At 56.8% G+C, this 14,233-nt stretch overlaps 7 protein-coding genes across 7 annotated transcripts; 4 read left to right on the forward strand and 3 right to left on the reverse strand.

Annotated features, from left to right (window-relative positions):
- Positions 1–62: 62 nt before the first annotated feature.
- C8Q71DRAFT_864089 (transcriptional repressor TCF25-domain-containing protein) lies at positions 63–2,805 on the reverse strand (the record flags this gene model as incomplete). The annotated part of the gene is made up of 7 exons (XM_047928258.1): positions 63–191; positions 243–1,136; positions 1,193–1,469; positions 1,526–1,772; positions 1,820–2,471; positions 2,527–2,589; positions 2,653–2,805. 7 exons carry the CDS (start codon positions 2,803–2,805, stop codon positions 63–65), a joined length of 2,415 nt encoding a protein of 804 aa, XP_047784337.1.
- A 1,020-nt stretch (positions 2,806–3,825) lies between these two features.
- Positions 3,826–4,683, reverse strand: C8Q71DRAFT_728817 (uncharacterized protein). Its single transcript, XM_047921992.1, has 3 exons — positions 4,511–4,683; positions 4,319–4,461; positions 3,826–4,265 (listed from the first exon to the last, which is right to left on the reverse strand). The coding sequence occupies exons 1-3, from the start codon at positions 4,590–4,592 to the stop codon at positions 4,194–4,196; spliced, it is 297 nt and encodes a 98-aa protein (XP_047784338.1). The 5' UTR covers positions 4,593–4,683; the 3' UTR covers positions 3,826–4,193.
- On the forward strand, positions 4,667–6,190 carry C8Q71DRAFT_728820 (uncharacterized protein). Its single transcript, XM_047921993.1, has 6 exons — positions 4,667–4,905; positions 4,958–5,146; positions 5,207–5,343; positions 5,399–5,561; positions 5,617–5,735; positions 5,786–6,190. The coding sequence occupies exons 2-6, from the start codon at positions 5,016–5,018 to the stop codon at positions 5,824–5,826; spliced, it is 591 nt and encodes a 196-aa protein (XP_047784339.1). The 5' UTR covers positions 4,667–4,905; positions 4,958–5,015; the 3' UTR covers positions 5,827–6,190.
- A 555-nt stretch (positions 6,191–6,745) lies between these two features.
- Positions 6,746–8,615, forward strand: C8Q71DRAFT_864104 (uncharacterized protein; the record flags this gene model as incomplete). The annotated part of the gene is made up of 11 exons (XM_047928259.1): positions 6,746–7,002; positions 7,065–7,077; positions 7,131–7,185; positions 7,238–7,288; positions 7,342–7,583; positions 7,746–7,802; positions 7,852–7,911; positions 7,963–8,050; positions 8,136–8,149; positions 8,203–8,252; positions 8,306–8,615. Exons 1-11 carry the CDS (start codon positions 6,950–6,952, stop codon positions 8,613–8,615), a joined length of 993 nt encoding a protein of 330 aa, XP_047784340.1. The 5' UTR covers positions 6,746–6,949.
- Positions 8,616–9,326: 711 nt separating this feature from the next.
- On the forward strand, positions 9,327–10,026 carry C8Q71DRAFT_3067 (uncharacterized protein). The gene is made up of 2 exons (XM_047917698.1): position 9,327; positions 9,405–10,026. The coding sequence occupies exon 2, from the start codon at positions 9,516–9,518 to the stop codon at positions 9,984–9,986; it is 471 nt and encodes a 156-aa protein (XP_047784341.1). The 5' UTR covers position 9,327; positions 9,405–9,515; the 3' UTR covers positions 9,987–10,026.
- Positions 10,027–10,702: 676 nt separating this feature from the next.
- C8Q71DRAFT_696534 (C-type lectin protein) lies at positions 10,703–12,426 on the forward strand (the record flags this gene model as incomplete). The annotated part of the gene is made up of 5 exons (XM_047919922.1): positions 10,703–11,335; positions 11,389–11,981; positions 12,036–12,152; positions 12,210–12,249; positions 12,310–12,426. The coding sequence occupies 5 exons, from the start codon at positions 10,703–10,705 to the stop codon at positions 12,424–12,426; spliced, it is 1,500 nt and encodes a 499-aa protein (XP_047784342.1).
- Positions 12,427–12,687: 261 nt separating this feature from the next.
- On the reverse strand, positions 12,688–14,143 carry C8Q71DRAFT_3090 (uncharacterized protein). Its single transcript, XM_047917706.1, has 3 exons — positions 13,940–14,143; positions 13,187–13,887; positions 12,688–13,125 (listed from the first exon to the last, which is right to left on the reverse strand). The coding sequence occupies exons 1-3, from the start codon at positions 13,940–13,942 to the stop codon at positions 12,858–12,860; spliced, it is 972 nt and encodes a 323-aa protein (XP_047784343.1). The 5' UTR covers positions 13,943–14,143; the 3' UTR covers positions 12,688–12,857.
- Between the last annotated feature and the right edge of the window lie 90 nt (positions 14,144–14,233).

A 14,233-nucleotide genomic window follows, 5' to 3' on the forward strand; every position in this document is an offset into this window, starting at 1 on the left:
TCTGTTCTACACCACTCCCTAGACGTACAATCTCGTCCCGTGCTGTCGATATGTCTGATTCTTCAGTCGACACCGTCTTCCGCCGGTAGGTGTGCTCCCTCTCCCTCATCCTCGTCAGAAGACTCTTCCTCCACTGTGCCACCCCCCCAGAACCGGTTCACGAGATTGCGCAGCATCCGCACTGGTAAGGGCTGCGGTGATTCGTTCAGCCAATGATATGGTGTACTGTGAAAGTAACTCACCGCTACCTCCTCTTCCTCATCATCGTCCTCATCGTCCTCATCCTCTTCGTCCACTGCATCATCAGCGCCAGCAGGCTCAACACCAGGTACACCTGCCTCCCCAAACATTTCGGCCATGGGCACGAACCCTCCCGGCATCGCATCCCCCGCGCCCTGGCCCGCCTGGTCAGCCACCTGTATCATCAGATCCTCCACCGCCTCAGGGTCAATCTGCTGGAGGATCTGCGCAAAGTGAACGAAGCCCCCGGGGAACTGGCGCTGAAACGCGGGGTGCGCGGCCCAAAAGTCCTCCATCTGCCTACGGAAGACGGGGTCGGGGATGAGCTGCTGGAGGAGCCGCTCGTTCGCCTTGCGGCTGCGGCGCTGAATGTTCATCGCATCCTCCGCGCCGCGGAAGAACTCTGCGTCGTACTCGTTCACGCGCGTTGGCGGCGGCAGCGGGTCGCACGCGAGGTTCTTCGCGTTTGTCACTTCACGCGGGATGAATCCGAACAGCCGCCGGCAGGACGATTCGTTAACTATCGCGTGCCGGTAGACCCCGTGCGCAATCTCTGGTCTGCTGAAGAGCGCGACAAAGCCGAGGTATGCGGGCGAGGTGGTGTCGTATGACGGCGGTAGCGATGTCACGCTCGCGCTGACCGTCTGGGCGAACCAAGATGCTCTCTCGGGTGTCTTCCAGAGTATTGACGAACGTTGTGCGTAGAGATGAGACAGCAGATGGAGAATCCCTGCAGACGGCGTCGGCAGCGAGCTAGAATCCGGATAGACCCGGAATGCAGAATGCCCCCTGACCGACGCCGGAAGGGAGATGTCTGCCTTGTCGGCGAGCAGGGGGACTATTGTTGGGAACGATAGGATTGCTTCTTCAAGCGCGGAGGTACTTGCAGCATGGTCCTGTGGATATCTATGTCTCAGACCTATTCCACCTGAGGATATGAGGATCTGCATACCAGACCTTTCGCCTCCTCGTCAGAGTATAGAGCGAGCGCCCTGGAGTACGCCCATCCCGGCAGTACGGTCGGGCGCAGACGGTTGCGGAAACCATCATCGTCGCCGACCTGCGAGAAGAAGTCCCAGACATCGAGCAGCCACTGGCCCATACTTGCTTTGTGAGCGAGGTAGTCCAAGTGCAAGAGCGCGCCGTGAGGATCCGACCAAGGGTCCAGCGAATAGAGCAATCGTGCAAACTCAAATGAGGTACGCACGCAGCCTCGGCGTTGTAGATCGCTGCGGATGAAGCTTGTCTGAGTCGGGAGGCATGCGGGATAGCGATGTATACGTACCTTATTTGTCGATGCACGGCCAGGAAGAATGGTCGATTCTCCACGTGGTCAAAGTCCAGACGGTGCACGCCTGCCGTGAAGTTGAACGAAGTGCCCAGGAAGGCCCGTTCGTAGCCGAAGAGCGCTCTGTCGATCATGTCTGCAGCTGTACTATGCTCTTCCCTGTGGAAATACACCTCGGACATTTGCAGGAGCGTGTCGCCATGATATGGCATCTGACCCAGGATCTGGTTGAAGCCCACAGGGTCTGCAACACATCAGTGAAGAGCAATGCTCCATATGACACACACATACCTCCCGACATGACTGTCTGCATGAAAGCAAGGGTGACTGAGCGGTACTTCTTACTGTACTCCACTGTCCACACTTTCTCACCGAGCAGTGGCGACCACGCGTGCCGTCCGCGCATCTGCTCTTCGTCCTCCGGGGTGTATAGTCGCGAGGACAACCCTTGCCTGTAGGTCGCGGACCACCAATTGCCCTTGGGGCGCGCGAGTGTCGCCTTCGCCTGCGACTTGAGTCTTGCCGCCGCAGCCGCCGCCCGCTTGGACGGCCCCGACTCTGCGGATTTGGCGGCAGAGATGACTTTCGCGCCGAAGAACTTGCGGAGTTCCGCCTCAGCGTCGAGGTTCTGGAGGGACACGGAGAGCAGGGATGCAAGAGCGGCGGACGTGTTGCGGGCTGCAGGTGAGGCACTGGTCGATGCCACGACCTGCTGCAGGTCCGGGTACTTGATCGATAGCTCCGCGAGCGCCTTGTCGACGTCGTCGCGGTCGTCCTTCTGCTCCTTCGCCTTCAGTTTCTTCGCCGCCTTGCGTTCCTTCTTGGAGATACTCGGAGAAGGCGAAGGGCTGGCTTCATTGTGTGCTTTCACTTCGGCCACCTCGGGAGGCGGTGTGGGGGCAGCTGGGGATTCAGTGCTAGCAGGCTTCTTTTTCTTCTTCTTCTACAAGCTAAGGGTCAGAAACGGGGTGTAGTCACACTGGACTAAGATGGCTCACGAGCCTTCTTCGATTTGGTAGCCCGAGGGGCCGAAGGCGCATCACTCTCCGTCTCCGAGTCCGCTGTATTCATGAGCTTTGTAGATGTCAGCGTTTGGCTGGAGTTTCAAGTGACTGGGGCCTTACCGCCGCAAAACCACCGCCCATAGTCTTCGTGGATTGTGGTACCTCGGCTTCGCTCTCTTCCGCCTCCGACGCGTCGTCTCTTTCTTTTGGAACCTCAAGGGCAGCCAGCTCCTCTTGTTCGCGCAGTTGGCGTTTGTTCAGCCGAGGAGGCATATCGCGGTTCCGGCAACTGTTTCGCGGCGCACTAAGTCACTTCGCAGACACAGAACACTCCAGCAGTCGTGAGTTCACCGCCTTGCCAGATAGTATCCAACAAGTGTTCCAAAGACTAGGATATCTGCAGAAACTAAGAGGTGAGGGTGGAGGAGGGCAGAGTGTAAGTTACCAATGTTCCGAGGTGACTGAGTCTGGAGCGATGTTTGACCTCATGTCACGTGCAGGCTACAAGCTGTGTCGATTTCTCGATATTGCAGAGGGTCTCGTACTGCACATGCACAGGGCTGTGAGCTAACTACTAGCTGTATGTCAAGGTAGACATGATTTTAGTACAGTACCATCCAAGGTTACTGACGGCGAGTTACGTCTCGCGGCTCGCGCGATCTTACAGTGACGGACCCCGAACGTGACCGGCGTCGGCCAGGAGAAGGTAGAAATAGGTACACTGGTCCTTCACACAAACACTTATTCATCATGCCTCTTTGCTGTGTTTCAGCTATTTTCAGAACGTTGGACAGTCGCAAACGCGCGCGACATACGATGACCAAGCGCCCCGCTCTTCGAGAAGTTGGAAAGAGCGGCGCTCACGCCAACGCACCGCTCCTCCACACCTCTACATATGCTCGCTTGAGTCTGTTTTGTTCCAACTGTGTGCGGTACAATGAGAATGGGTCGCGATCACGTTTTCTCGTGGTGGTAGACAGCCTACCAGATCCAACTAACTTATGTACAGCCCATACCGTAAATACTCTCACAATTGAACTTACATCGCAGCTCGCTGCCTCAGAAACCGCAGATGCATCGATGAGTCCCGACACCCGCCGCAAGCAAGGTCGGAAGGAGCCATAGACGCGTTTTGCGAGATTTCTCAGGCTCGCATCTAGGGCGCACGGGATCGCGTCGCGCAGGCCGTATCATACATCTGCATGCCATTTGCGAGGGCCGCGTTGTCCTGTACAGTGCAGTGGGGAGGAAGAGCGGGGCGATGGCGCAAGTGCCGCTTTCTCCAACATCTCGAAGGGTGGAGTGCTTAGTCATTGTATGTCGCTCGCGTTTGCTACTGTCCAACGTACTGAAAATAGCTGTTAGGTACCAGTCAGGTTGCATGGATGCACTGTCTCAAGGATCGGTGGTCTCAAGAAGCCGTTGGTGAGTGTAGATAGTATGGGGCGATGATGTACGTCTAGGGAGCAGTGTAGAACAGATTTAACTAGACAAATATGCATGACTCGACGAGGAAAGCGTCCCACTGCACCTCCCAAGCCAGGAAGGCATCTGAACGGTGAGTTGAACTGACGTCGTAGTCGGTAGGTAAGGGTCGCGCGTAGAGGCTGGCGTATCCTCGTTGCTTTCACACTGGAACTAGGATCCGCGCTATGACTGAATCATAAAGGCGCGGAACCCTCTTGTCGCTGTTCCTTCGTCAGCCTGACATTGACGCTAACGTATGGCCGCAGCTAGTGTTGTTTCTTCAGCATATAACAGAGGTCACAGGAGGCGGTCAACGCACCTGGGTGTTTTGGATGGTCTCAATCGAGGGCGCAATAAACACTCGGACCTTCTCGTCAATCAGACGGTACTTCGCCTTGCCGCCAATGACATGCTTTCCCGGTGCGCCTGTACGGATGCCTGGGACAAATGCCTGCCGAGTGCCTAGCCACCAAGTGAGCTACTACCCGAGACTGACCGCAAAGAAACGCACCCTTGTAGAAGTCCTTGTTTCCGCGCTTGGGTGTGAGCGTCCTCCGGGAGGCCTTGGAGAGCCTAACGAGCGTCGGGAACATGGTCGAGGTACGGTGGCAAGACGAGCGTCGAGCCGCCCGTGCCCGCTCGCGCTGAGCGCGCGCGCGAGGTACGCGAAATTCTCACGCATACCCGTCATGGCTAGAGGCAGCGGCCCCGCCTCCCGCCCACACAGAGGCGCAAAGCGCGGCCGCGGTTCGGCGCATTCAAGCAGAGGAGGACGCGGCGGACACCCACGACGACAGGTGCAAGATGCTGATGATCGCAGGCCAGATAGCGCGGTCGACGAGGAGGAGGAAGGCGAAGCGGATGGCCCTACCGACGAATCCGGGGAAGAGGAAGACAGCGGGCCTGGTGAGCAGACTCAGCCTTCACCTGCTTTACTACTTTGCTCATGGTGTGTCAGAGGTCAGCATCGATGTACCCGTGGCCATGTGGGTGCGTATGTATGAAGTGCAACACACATGTGCGCTGAGTCTGAGGCGCAGGACTTTGACCACTGTGACCCCCGGCGATGTTCCGGCAAACGACTGGCGAGGTTAGGCCTCATCAAAGAGCTGAAAGTCGGACAACGGTTTAGGGGGATTGTGGTGTCGTGAGTAGCCTCGTATATGGATCGTCGACTTGTGCTGACCCCCGATGGAACCTCAATTAGCCCTAGAGGGACACAAGTAGTCAGCCCAGCAGACCGCGACATCGTTCTCCAACATGGCATCGCCGTAGTGGAGTGCTCTTGGGCTCGACTGGACGATGTCCCGTTCGGCAAGATTGCGAGTCCGCACGAACGGCTATGTAAGTCGGTTTGCTCTCCCCGCGTTTACTCTGTTCTGACGGTCTTCTGGCGCAGTGCCGTACCTCGTCGCGGCGAATCCTGTCAACTATGGGAAGCCTTGGAGACTCAACTGCGTCGAAGCAATAGCAGCCGCCTTCTACCTGACCGGATTCAAGGAGTACGCCGATCACCTTCTGAGCAAGTTTGGCTGGGGCGAGGCCTTTTGGAAAATCAATGAGTGCGTCATGCGTCCTAAGGCGCTGTTCGATCTCACGTAGAAGCCAACTTTTCAGGGTGTATCTGGAGCAATACTGTCAATGTAGCACCGCCGCCGACGTAGCTGCGACGCAAGACCGCATCATGCTCGAGCTGGAAGAAAGCTATCAGCAGTCACGAGAAGAGAGCGCGGCTGGTGAGTGTAGGCTGTGCTGTGGTCTGGCTCGCTTCTCACATCTTGTGCAGGGTACGGAGGTGATCTTCTCGTGGAGAATCCAAACCATTGAGCACAGCCTTGCTGCCCCCGGGTATTGTCTATGCCCTCGTGTAAGATATATGAAAGTGTCTCGCATCCTCTCGCCTCCTGTCTTGTATTTATATCGTTCACATCGGCGATCATCACCGCCTTAGGTTTCGATGTCTGGCAAGGCTTGATGTTTACAACGACAGCGATAACGGTAAGATTTGACGCAATCGCATGTTCCGCCGGCTTCACCCCACTCGCAGCATAACCGCTCGAGCACCCAACCGCACAACATCCTTGCCAACATTGCTTAGGCCTCAGGCCTTTCCTGCCCCTGCCACCCCGCTCACTGCTAATCGTCTTCTCCGTGTTACGATACACTCAGGCAGACCCTCGAACCTATTCGGACACCGTTCGGACGCGCTCGGGCATTGCACAACGCAGTCGATGTTCAGGGGAGATGAATGGGAGCGATGTGTTCTTGGAAATTGCCTCTCATCGCGGGCAAAAAGGGGTTTCGTGACTCCGAAAATGCTGGTGCGCCCGCGGTATCTAGGTCTCTTCCATCAATTAACGCGACGTAACTTAGCTTCATGCTGATACAGCAGACCACTTACCCAAGACTTCTCATCGTCTCGTATCATCGACCGCCGAGTATTGTTCCCCATCATGTCATCTCAAGCCAATGTTTCCATTCTCCTGAGATTGCACGGAATTTGCACTCAAGTACACTCCGTTCCCTGCAAAGCGCCAAATCCAAGGCCCGGTAAGGACTTTGACTCAGTGTGCCGTTGATATGGGCTGATGTCGACCTATGTAGGCGCGGTAAATATAGCCAGTACTTTAGCAGATAATCAACTTTTCCGTGATCGAACATCGTGCGTCCGTGCTGAACGGCTCCCTCCACGATTGGCCCGCCGGGAACATACTCACTCGAGATCCGATCCTGTGTCGATGGCCGCGCTGGGATGGAACTTTGTGGCATGTATTAAGGCAGTGTCGCCCATACATACATAGACTGGCGTGCCCTACCCCGCCCCGCATTTGCGCTTGTCTTTCCAGGCTTGCTGTGCTGTGGGGAGTTATCAGACAGACAGTGACCTCTTCGTACTCGAGCAGTGTGCTTATTCTTCGTTGAATCCCTAGTCTTCGGAAACGGAGAAACCATGTCCTCGTCTACGGCAGTCCCCCTTGCGCTTCCGACGTCTGTGCCACTGCTGTATGTCTTCAGCTTTGATAATGAGGTCTTTATATTTTCTGACTGGCATGGTCGCTTTGCAGTGCCGGACCACAGGTGAGACACGCCCTTAACGGGGCACTGAAGGGAGCTGAAGATACGTGCAACAGCTTCTTGGAGTGTTCTTCAACTGGGGTCTGCTGGGTGTACTGACCGTGCAATGTTGTGAGTAGAAGTCACTACGTGTGTTTTGCGCTGACCCACTCCTTCCGCGCAGATGCATATCACGATAATTTCAAGACCGACCGACTCTCCCTCAAATCACTTGGTACGCCTCCCCTCGCTCCATTTCCACCACGGCACTGACAACCCCGGATCCAGTGCTCGGCGTGCTCACCTACGAATGGGTGCAGACTGGGGTCATCACCGCGGCTGCAATGCAAATCTACGTATACGACTACGGGAACGTGCTCTCGGTGCTCGAGTTCCACAACACCTGGTTCTCCGCGACGATCATGTGCGGGCTTATCTCGGCCGTCGTGCAGACTTATTTCGCGTGGAGGATCTTCAAGCTCTCGAGGTCGCGCGTACTAGGCGGGTCAATGGCTGTGTTCATCGTTGCGGTATGTTCTTTAGTGTCAAGAATATCGAGTATGTAGATAATATTGACGTCGGGTTCTGGATAGCTCGCTTTGTTGCAGATGATTGCGTGTATGATCACCGGAGCGAAGGCCAGGCGTCCCCACTGAGACGTTATACGGCGGGCACTGACGTATTGGGTGCAGGAGAAAGCTGAAGGCATCGCTTCCGCGCTTCATGGCCAGCTGCTAACCGTCTCGATCGTGCGTCTCATGCAATTCTGTACCTCTCAGGCATATTGATGATGTCTAGCTCTGGCTTGCGGGGGCTGTCGTGGTCGACGTGCTCATTGCCGTGTGCATGACCTACCTCGTACGTCCGTCCGTGCACTCTTCACCTGCCCCCGTGTTGACGACGGCGTAGCTCCTGAGGAACAAAACTGGGATCGCATCTACAGATGCTATTATCAACCGGATGATCCGACTGGTGTTTGAGACCGGCACCCTCACTGGTGAGTCTCCCCGGTTCTTCGCATGTAAGCGGTCGAACCGACAGGTCCCTCGTAGCTAGTTTATCGATTCTTGTCCTCATCACAGCAAATGTCAAACCGGTGAGCAGACTGCTGCTTCTTCGGAAGATGACGGTTTGACTGATTGCTCGCAGTTGCATGAGACGCTGGTTTACCAGGCTCCCGCTCTGATCCTCACGAAGATGTAAGCATCCATCGAATGCTCAGTTGACATAGTCTTGGATAACCGTGCTCAAGGTACTCGAATACACTCCTTACGAATCTGAACAGTCGCGTGTATCTACGCAAGTACGACGAGGCTACCGTTGAGCTCCCGCCGATGAGCGGGCTCCGCTTCGCCAACAGCGGCGCTTTCGCGCTCGACTCTTCTGCGGGCCAGATGACAACCGCGGAGATAGCGCAGAAGGGCTTCGCGCTCGTGGGCGCGCTCGAGAGCAGCCGTAGCGCGGGCTTCGTGATGCACCGGAGGGACGCGGGCGCAGAGAGTGACGACGCGGTGTCCGAGAAGTCGGAGAAGCGAAGACAGAGGCGGAACTCGATGGTGTAGGATTGTGGACCTCTCTGCACTCGGACTATCTCGGGTGGTGGCGTTTGCTAATGGGGAAGTGCGCGTACTCGCCCACCTGGCATGCGACGTGCGGGGCGTGGCATAGGAGTCAAAAAACGGTGGTTATATGTACGGTTGCTGTGATGTATTATCCGTCTGTCCTGTCAAAAATGAAGCTTCCGTAATCTTGTAACGCGTGAGTATCGTGCCGAACGATGAGCAGCACGCGAACGACGACGACGACGAGACGCGAGAGACCGCGTTTACACGGTGCACGTGACCGTAGGGCGCGATTGCGCCATCGTTCGCCATCGTCTGAGTTTGCAACGCGGACGGACGCGTCTTCCTCCTTTCTTCCTGCCCCCATCTCCCCTGTCTCGTACGTTGTCCTCGCCCATGTTGTCCTCGATGTCTGGCTCGTCGTTCTGGCCGCCCCCGCTGCCCCATTGCTGCCTTCTGATGGTCTCCTCAGTCAAGCACGTGATGCCTTTGAGCGTATGCGGCCGTACCGAAAGTCAAATGATATGCAGAGCAATCGAATTCTATGCAGCTCGAGGGTATTTCTTGGAGACATCCAGAGTCTACTCTGCGACGTCTAGACCGAACGGCGAAGACTCGCCCGAGACGAAGGGAGCTGTGCGGTCAACTGTCATAGTTGACAGTGCCTTCTCCCGGACGGAAGGTTGCTGGTGGGGAGGAAAGACCTACTGTGGTGCGTACTCGGATGTTACTCTGACCCGATCGTCCACGATACAGTCAGCGTATGTACTGCTGTGGGAGTATTCACAGACATCAACTGCAAACGGCTTGCCATGGCCACCGTTAAACTTCCGGTCGTTGTAGGCAGTAGTCTGTCCCCGCCGTTCTCTATACGCAATACCTTCGCTCGGCCCCACTCGGATGCCCATGTTGCACGTTGAGGAACCCCCTGTGTCTGCGTCTACACCCGCCTTATCACCGCCCCCCCCCCCCGCCGCTCGTCGCTTGCGTCCTCTCCCTGCGCGCCTCGAGTACTCGCTGCGGCCGCAGGTCTTCTGCTCCGAGTCACCTGCACACCGTATCGCACCCTCTGTCGTCGGCGTCGTCGGTCGCTGGGACTGCTGCCTTGGGTTCCTACTCGGATGCGTCTGCTGTTCAAGCTCCGATCTTATTTCTCACGCGGACTGGGCAGCCTCTTGCACGCGTGCCGAGCAACGTGTGCCTCGTTCCCCTGTTGCAGGTCGTGTCCGCCAGCTTTGGGGTCGTTCAAGCTTCGTATTCCAAATTCTCGTCAGCCTGCAGCGTCTGGGCGCACTTCTGCCTACGTCTTCTTTGGGCCCCATGATTTTGCTACTCTTGTCTGCGGTAAACCCTACTCCTGCAATCTTCTGATTCGCCGTGTCTGTCGCTCGGCTGTCTTGCCGGAATCAGGAGTGTCCGATATGTGTCATTGTTCATGCTATCGCAGGCATTAGCGCGTAACGAGAACAATGTCTCGGTACGTTACCGCCTTGATTTGTTTCTTACCTATTCCTTTTCGTTCCGCCGTGTGATCACTGGTCCATCTGCATGTACATATTTGTTCCCCCACTCCGTCTATAAAAGCTTGTCTTTGCCTCTCCGAACAGCTCAGTGTGACGCCTCAGTCGCAAATCGCCTCTTGGACCGCCAGCCGCAATGCCTCGTTCCACCTCTTCGTCTTCCTCCCGTTCTCCTGCCTCGACGGCGCCGTCTACCCCACCTGTCGAGTCCGCCCCTGCTTACTTCCTCCTAACACATGAGGCCACCGCACCTTTCCTGAAGACCCTGCCGGCTCAACAAGGGAGTGGCGACCGTGTGCTCCTCCTGGAAGGCCACGGTCCTGCGCGTACGCTGCTGGAAGACGCTGCAGATGTCCTTGAAGATAAGCCGCTCTTCGATGCCACAAAATGGGAATGCGTGAAGACGACCGATGAGGGCGCTGAAGTCGTGTATCACCGCACGAAGCCGTCAGCTCTGAGCTCTGTAGCTGATGCAGTGGCATTCGATGAACTGCATGTTCAGACTGAACGCGTATGTATCTCGGGGATCGCATCGCTAGCCGTTTTGCTGAATATCTTTGCATGACTATGCAGCGGTCGCATGAGGACGTGCTCAACATATGCTCGGCTGCCTGCCTTCGAGTCGTCGTGACCCTACATTCGACCACAGAGGACTCGCTCGTTCTTCATATCCTCGAGCGCCCCGCCGTCACCTTCCCCCGCCTCTCGCTTACCCCGTGCTCGACTCTCAACCCCACAGGCAGCCCCTATAACATGCCCTCCCTCTCCGAGTTCCAAGACGGCTGGCGCGTGTGGGACCTCATCACCCTCGGGATGATCCCGCCCTCGCTCCTCCACAGCAAGCCCATCGACCTGCGGCACAAGCCGCTGTTCTACCTCGGCCACCTCCCGACGTTCCTCAACCTGCTCATGACCGCGCACCTGAAGGAGCGCCCCGTCGAGCCCGTGCGGTTCACGATGATCTTCGAGCGCGGCATCGACCCGCATGTGGACGACCCGGAGTACTGCCATTCGCACTCGGAGGTCCCGGAGAAGGACGAAGACTGGCCGGTGCTCGGTGAGGTGCTCGCGTACCGCGACAGGGTGAGGGAGCGCCTTATGCGGCTGTACGAGGAGCTCGGGAAGGGCGAGCGTACCCTGACTAGGAGACTCGCGAGGACGTTGATGATGGTCCTGGAGCATGACGGGTTCCACGTCGAGGTTTGTTTCCGTGCATACTTGTCTTCATGCTTGGTTTTGACTAGTTCACGCAGACCTTGCTCTATATTCTCATCCAACGCGCCGGCAATGGAATGCTCCCGCCGCCCGGCTTTGCTATTCCTCCGTGGAAGCACCTCGCCGCTCAATGGGACGCAACGCCCGCACCCGCCACTCCCTGTGCCACACTCGGGCCTTGCACGCTCACGATGGGCCACGACGACCAAGAGCCCGACGACATCCTCCCGGACTTTACCAACGCCGTCGAAGGACACGAGTTCGGCTGGGACAACGAGAGCCCGAAGCGCACCGTCGCCGTCGGGAAGTTCAACGTCTCCTGGCGGCCCATCACGAACAGCGAATTTCTCGACTTCTGGCGGGGCGCGGGCAAGGACTGCGTCGGGCTGCCGCCGAGCTGGGTGCTCGGCCCCGAGGGCGAGGTACAGGTGCGCACGCTGTACGGATCCGTGCCGATGGACGTTGCGCGGCGCTGGCCGGTGCTCACGGCGTACGACGATCTCGCGGCGTATGCGGCGAGCAAGGGCGGGAGGATCCCGACGGAGCCGGAGCTCAGGCTGTTCTTGGACACGTACCAGGTCGGCTACGAGGAGGGCGCGAATACAGGCTTCAGAAACTGGCATCCCATGCCGTAAGTTTCCCTGCTTACTCTTCTGTGCGTACCGAGCTGATGAGTTATGTGTAGCGCGACGGCCGGCGGCGAGAAGAACGACGGCCGGGGTTCCAACGGCGGCGTCTGGGAGTGGACGTCGACGCTCTTCGACAAGCATGAAGGGTTCGCGGGCACGGCCATCTTCCCGGGGTATGTACGGCGGTGCATCCACTGCAGCATGTTGACTAACCGAGTCATGCTCTGTAGCTACTCCTCTGACTTCTATGACACGAAGCACCAGGTCGTGGTGAGTACCGTTTCCCCTGTGCTCCATCGCACAAGCCGCTGACTCGGATGCCTTCTACAGCTTGGCGCGTCGTACGCGACCATACCCCGCTTGGGCGATCGCCGCACGGTGCGCAACTTCTACCAACACAACTACCCGTACCCGTGGGTTGGTGCTAGGGTGGCGTACGACTGCTGAAAATTATGATGGGGCGGAGAAGGTGAAGGTCATGGTTCCCCTGGATTCGTTCCGCTGTCCAATCGCTATGCGTATTTCTGAACGACTGTAAGCACTGCATGTACTCATATTACTGTTCTCGACTATTGATCCACTCTTATCGCACACTACACGTGGATTTATGGTGGTCGGGACGCGGATCCTACTGAAAGACGTCGTCCTAACCACCGCCTTTCGTTGCAAAGCCAACGTTCATGTTCAGCGCTCAGTAGTTGTCACGGTAGAGAACATCATCGTCGCCCGTCGGGCTAGCATGCACTCTCACTCACCATGATGAATGTGGTACACGCCCGCAGGTCTGATTGAGCCGTAACTAGTCACAGTGGATGCGCTACCCAACCGCGGCGGCCAAGGAGAAGGATTGGTATTCACGCTGACCAGACAGTATGTATTCAACCACAAAAACCGGTCCAAAAGTAATATTCCTGGTGCGACCCTTGCTGCAATTCTCGTATAGTCACCAACTTCAATTCGTCCAGGTCACCGTCTTTGTCGTCGCAAACAGTCCAGGCGAAGTCTATGATGTTCCACGTGTGAACACGACCGTGCTTTTCGCATGGCTTCGTACCACAGGGCGCGCGAACGAGGTTGTTCGAGCGTAAATCGGTGTGCCACAAATAAATGTCTGATAAATCGTCGAGTATTGCGCACATGTCTTCCCTTATTAAGCCGACTTGTCAGAGAGAACATTAAACCCGGTGAGCGCAGGCACCCGACTTACTGCATGGCTTCGTCCGCATCGTCCTTGACTGTGTAGGTCGCCCCTCCGCGCGACATCACAAGCACGGCCAACAGTGGTGCATCAGGGTCTGGCCTCCAGCTATCCCATGACGAGAGTTCTTTGCCACCAGGTCTATGTTTGTGCACGCCCAATGCCTCATCGTCTGGCAGACGATCATCACGAGTGGAATCATCTTGCGACCCCGCGGGATGATGCTCCAGCGTGAAGTCTTGACTGCTCCAGAGTGGAAATGTTAATTGCTGGCTAGACAAGTCGGCAGTGAAAAATCCGTAGGTATGGGGCGCGATGATCCCCTGCATGTGGCCGCGCCGGTAAATCTGATCGTAGACCCAGGATTCCCGTGCGAGCGTGCGGCAGCGATTGGGCCGTGCAATCTTGACGCAGAGGGTTTCTTCTGGCGGGAGTAGGTTATGGCGGAGCACGTTGTGCTCATCCGATGTAGTCAGAACCTCGGCAGCGTATACCACGGCGGATCTGCCGTCACCGATGCGCTTCCCCAGCTTCAAAGTGAGGCTGCCGTCCTTCGGACGTGGTGACGGCTCCCAGTCCAGTCTAACTCGATATGTACTATGTGCAGAGTGATACTGACAGGCAGGGAAGTCGCCTGCCCTGGACAGTGTGATGGCCTGCGGAAGATCATCGCCCATAAGGGTCAAGGTCGAGAACATTTGGGCTGGTTCCTGCAGAGAACAATCAGCGTACAGACAAGGAATAGGACATCAGCGTGCGCACCATAGATATCGTGGGAAGGCTGAAACGGCGGACAGTGGGTGGCGAGGAATGGCGTATGAGTGCTACCTGCGGGTGGCGCAACTTGAATCCGAACTAAGTCGAACACAGGAGGTCGCTGATGATATATTGAATAATAATGATATATAGCAGTGCCGACGCGGTCACGTGATTAAGTCTTCGTGGCGTCCTGTTACTTGTGGCGGCGGCCCGGCGCACGGTTGCTTGCCGCCAGTTTTCAGTGGACTCTTTGAGTCTCTGATGGGATTCCGATCAAGTACTCGAGCGGGTTGTTGC

This window comes from Rhodofomes roseus, assembly GCF_022264815.1.
Source record: "Rhodofomes roseus strain CIRM-BRFM 1785 chromosome Unknown C8Q71scaffold_1, whole genome shotgun sequence".
Classification (NCBI taxonomy): Eukaryota; Fungi; Basidiomycota; class Agaricomycetes; order Polyporales; family Fomitopsidaceae; genus Rhodofomes; species Rhodofomes roseus.

Coding starts and splice junctions, on each gene's coding strand:
- C8Q71DRAFT_728817 (XM_047921992.1), bottom strand. CDS start 4,592: ATGTTCCCGACGCTCGTTAGGCTCTCCAAGGCCTCCCGGAGGACGCTC. Junction 4,462..4,510: donor AAACAAGGACTTCTACAAGG/GTGCGTTTCTTT, acceptor CTTGGTGGCTAG/GCACTCGGCAGGCATTTGTC. Junction 4,266..4,318: donor AGACCATCCAAAACACCCAG/GTGCGTTGACCG, acceptor AAACAACACTAG/CTGCGGCCATACGTTAGCGT.
- C8Q71DRAFT_728820 (XM_047921993.1), top strand. CDS start 5,016: ATGTGCGCTGAGTCTGAGGCGCAGGACTTTGACCACTGTGACCCCCGG. Junction 5,147..5,206: donor TTTAGGGGGATTGTGGTGTC/GTGAGTAGCCTC, acceptor AACCTCAATTAG/CCCTAGAGGGACACAAGTAG. Junction 5,736..5,785: donor ACGAGAAGAGAGCGCGGCTG/GTGAGTGTAGGC, acceptor CATCTTGTGCAG/GGTACGGAGGTGATCTTCTC.
- C8Q71DRAFT_3067 (XM_047917698.1), top strand. CDS start 9,516: ATGCCCATGTTGCACGTTGAGGAACCCCCTGTGTCTGCGTCTACACCC.
- C8Q71DRAFT_3090 (XM_047917706.1), bottom strand. Junction 13,126..13,186: donor GATGCGGACGAAGCCATGCA/GTAAGTCGGGTG, acceptor CGGCTTAATAAG/GGAAGACATGTGCGCAATAC.